The following is a 1608-nucleotide window of genomic DNA, read 5'->3' as shown; positions in this document are numbered from 1 at the left end:
ATGGGTCAGAAATTCGGAAAATCAGTTGAAACCGAAAGCGTTGACGACCGGAGCGGTGTGTACAATCAACGTACATCTGCACCGTCGACCGCAAATCGACCGCTGAGCTGCGAAAGCGATCAAGAGGAGGATTTATTCTGGACTTATCGATCAAGTCAAATACAGGATGAGAGTTGTGTAGGAGGTGAACAGGAGGACTTATTCTGGACTTGGCGAGTATGTCAGACTCAGGATGAGAGTTGTGAAGGAGGTGAACCAGTCGATTTATTTTGGACATGGAGGGCGACTCAGGACGAGAGAGATCAGGCTACAGATGTGCTCTCTGTGCCCGCTGACAGAAATGCCGATGGTGAGTAATATCATCACTCCCGTTCTAATGTACAGTTTCTGTAAGTCGCTTTGGATAAAATTGTCTGCTAAATGACTAAATGTAAATGTCCCTGTCAGGCATGCTTTTATTTTTATTTTTTGGGTAAAATAACCAAATTTTCTGTATTCTGGATGTTGCCATTTACTGCTAAGGTTAAGGGTTTACCTTATATGATTGTTATTTATGATGTTTGCCAGGTAGTCCTACTTTAACTTATTGGATAAACGTATCATGTTAAACGTGTGCTGAAGATTGAACAGATCCTTTTGTTGACAATCTGAGTGAAATATGTACTGTAGAACTCATCCGTTTTCGAAATCGTAAAGGATTCATTAATGCAAGTATTATTTAATGAATATGATTTGATTTAATTGATCTTGTTCCTCTTTGCAGATGAGATTTCTGTTCAGCATGTTACTACAGAGTTTCCGGTAAAACAGGAAACTCTCACTGGTGACTTGGAGATCCTCACCACTCAGGATCCAGTCGTTTCAGAGTCCCTTCTCCATGTGCATTTTGGGTTGGACTCGAACGATAATGCTGTTCAGGATCCAGTCCCTATCGAGTCTGATTGGGAGGAAAACATTAAGTTGGATTGGAAAATCCAGCCAGCATCAGTCAGTCTGGCTGAGGAGGAGATGGAGGACGATGAGGAGGCCAGTGTGGTCATTCGGGGTGAGTTTACTAACATAATCCCAATTTAACACAACATACACCTATACACTTCTGGTCATATGTAACTATAACACTTTAAACAAATATTGTTTTGGGTTAAGTATTGCTAATGTTTGGTGATTCATATTGGCTGCATTTATCTTTTAATAGAAATCAACTCATGCCAGTATGAGATCGGTGACATTCTGGCTGAAGAAGCCTCTGGAGCCATCTATGAGGGGACCCGGGTGAAGGATGGCTTGAAGGTTTGATTTTTTTAATTTACAGTAGCTACCAAACAAATCATTCTTCTGTCTTGTGCTCACTCTGTCCTTTACAAACTTTCCAAATCTAACTTATTCCACTATTTAGTTCTTGATGTATTTCTTACATCTCTGCTCAGGATGAATGCTTTGAATGAAATTATTTCTGCGTGATTTAACTGTAAATCATTTCTTTTTTGTTTTGTTGATCAGGTGGCAGTGAAACATGTCAATACGACTAAATTTATGGATTATATCAGCATCGTAAGTAGTACCTATTATTCTTCAATTGAAAACATCTTCATCACTTTTTACATAGAC

General features: G+C 39.4%; 1 protein-coding gene across 1 annotated transcript in view; it reads left to right on the top strand.

The window, feature by feature from the left end:
* LOC130549230 (uncharacterized) overlaps positions 1-1608 on the top strand; it is a 2957-nt gene continuing 1349 nt past the window's right edge. The window contains exons 1-4 of the mRNA XM_057326449.1: positions 1-349; positions 764-1045; positions 1196-1290; positions 1501-1551. Of these exons, the coding sequence (XP_057182432.1) occupies positions 1-349; positions 764-1045; positions 1196-1290; positions 1501-1551 (777 nt within the window). The remainder of the gene's footprint in view (positions 350-763; positions 1046-1195; positions 1291-1500; positions 1552-1608) is intronic.

The sequence above is a fragment of the Triplophysa rosa genome, linkage group LG25, assembly GCF_024868665.1.
Source record: "Triplophysa rosa linkage group LG25, Trosa_1v2, whole genome shotgun sequence".
NCBI classification, from domain to species: domain Eukaryota; kingdom Metazoa; phylum Chordata; class Actinopteri; order Cypriniformes; family Nemacheilidae; genus Triplophysa; species Triplophysa rosa.
Note: the sequence above shows the minus strand (reverse complement) of the source record. Positions and strands in the feature narration are given on the sequence as shown.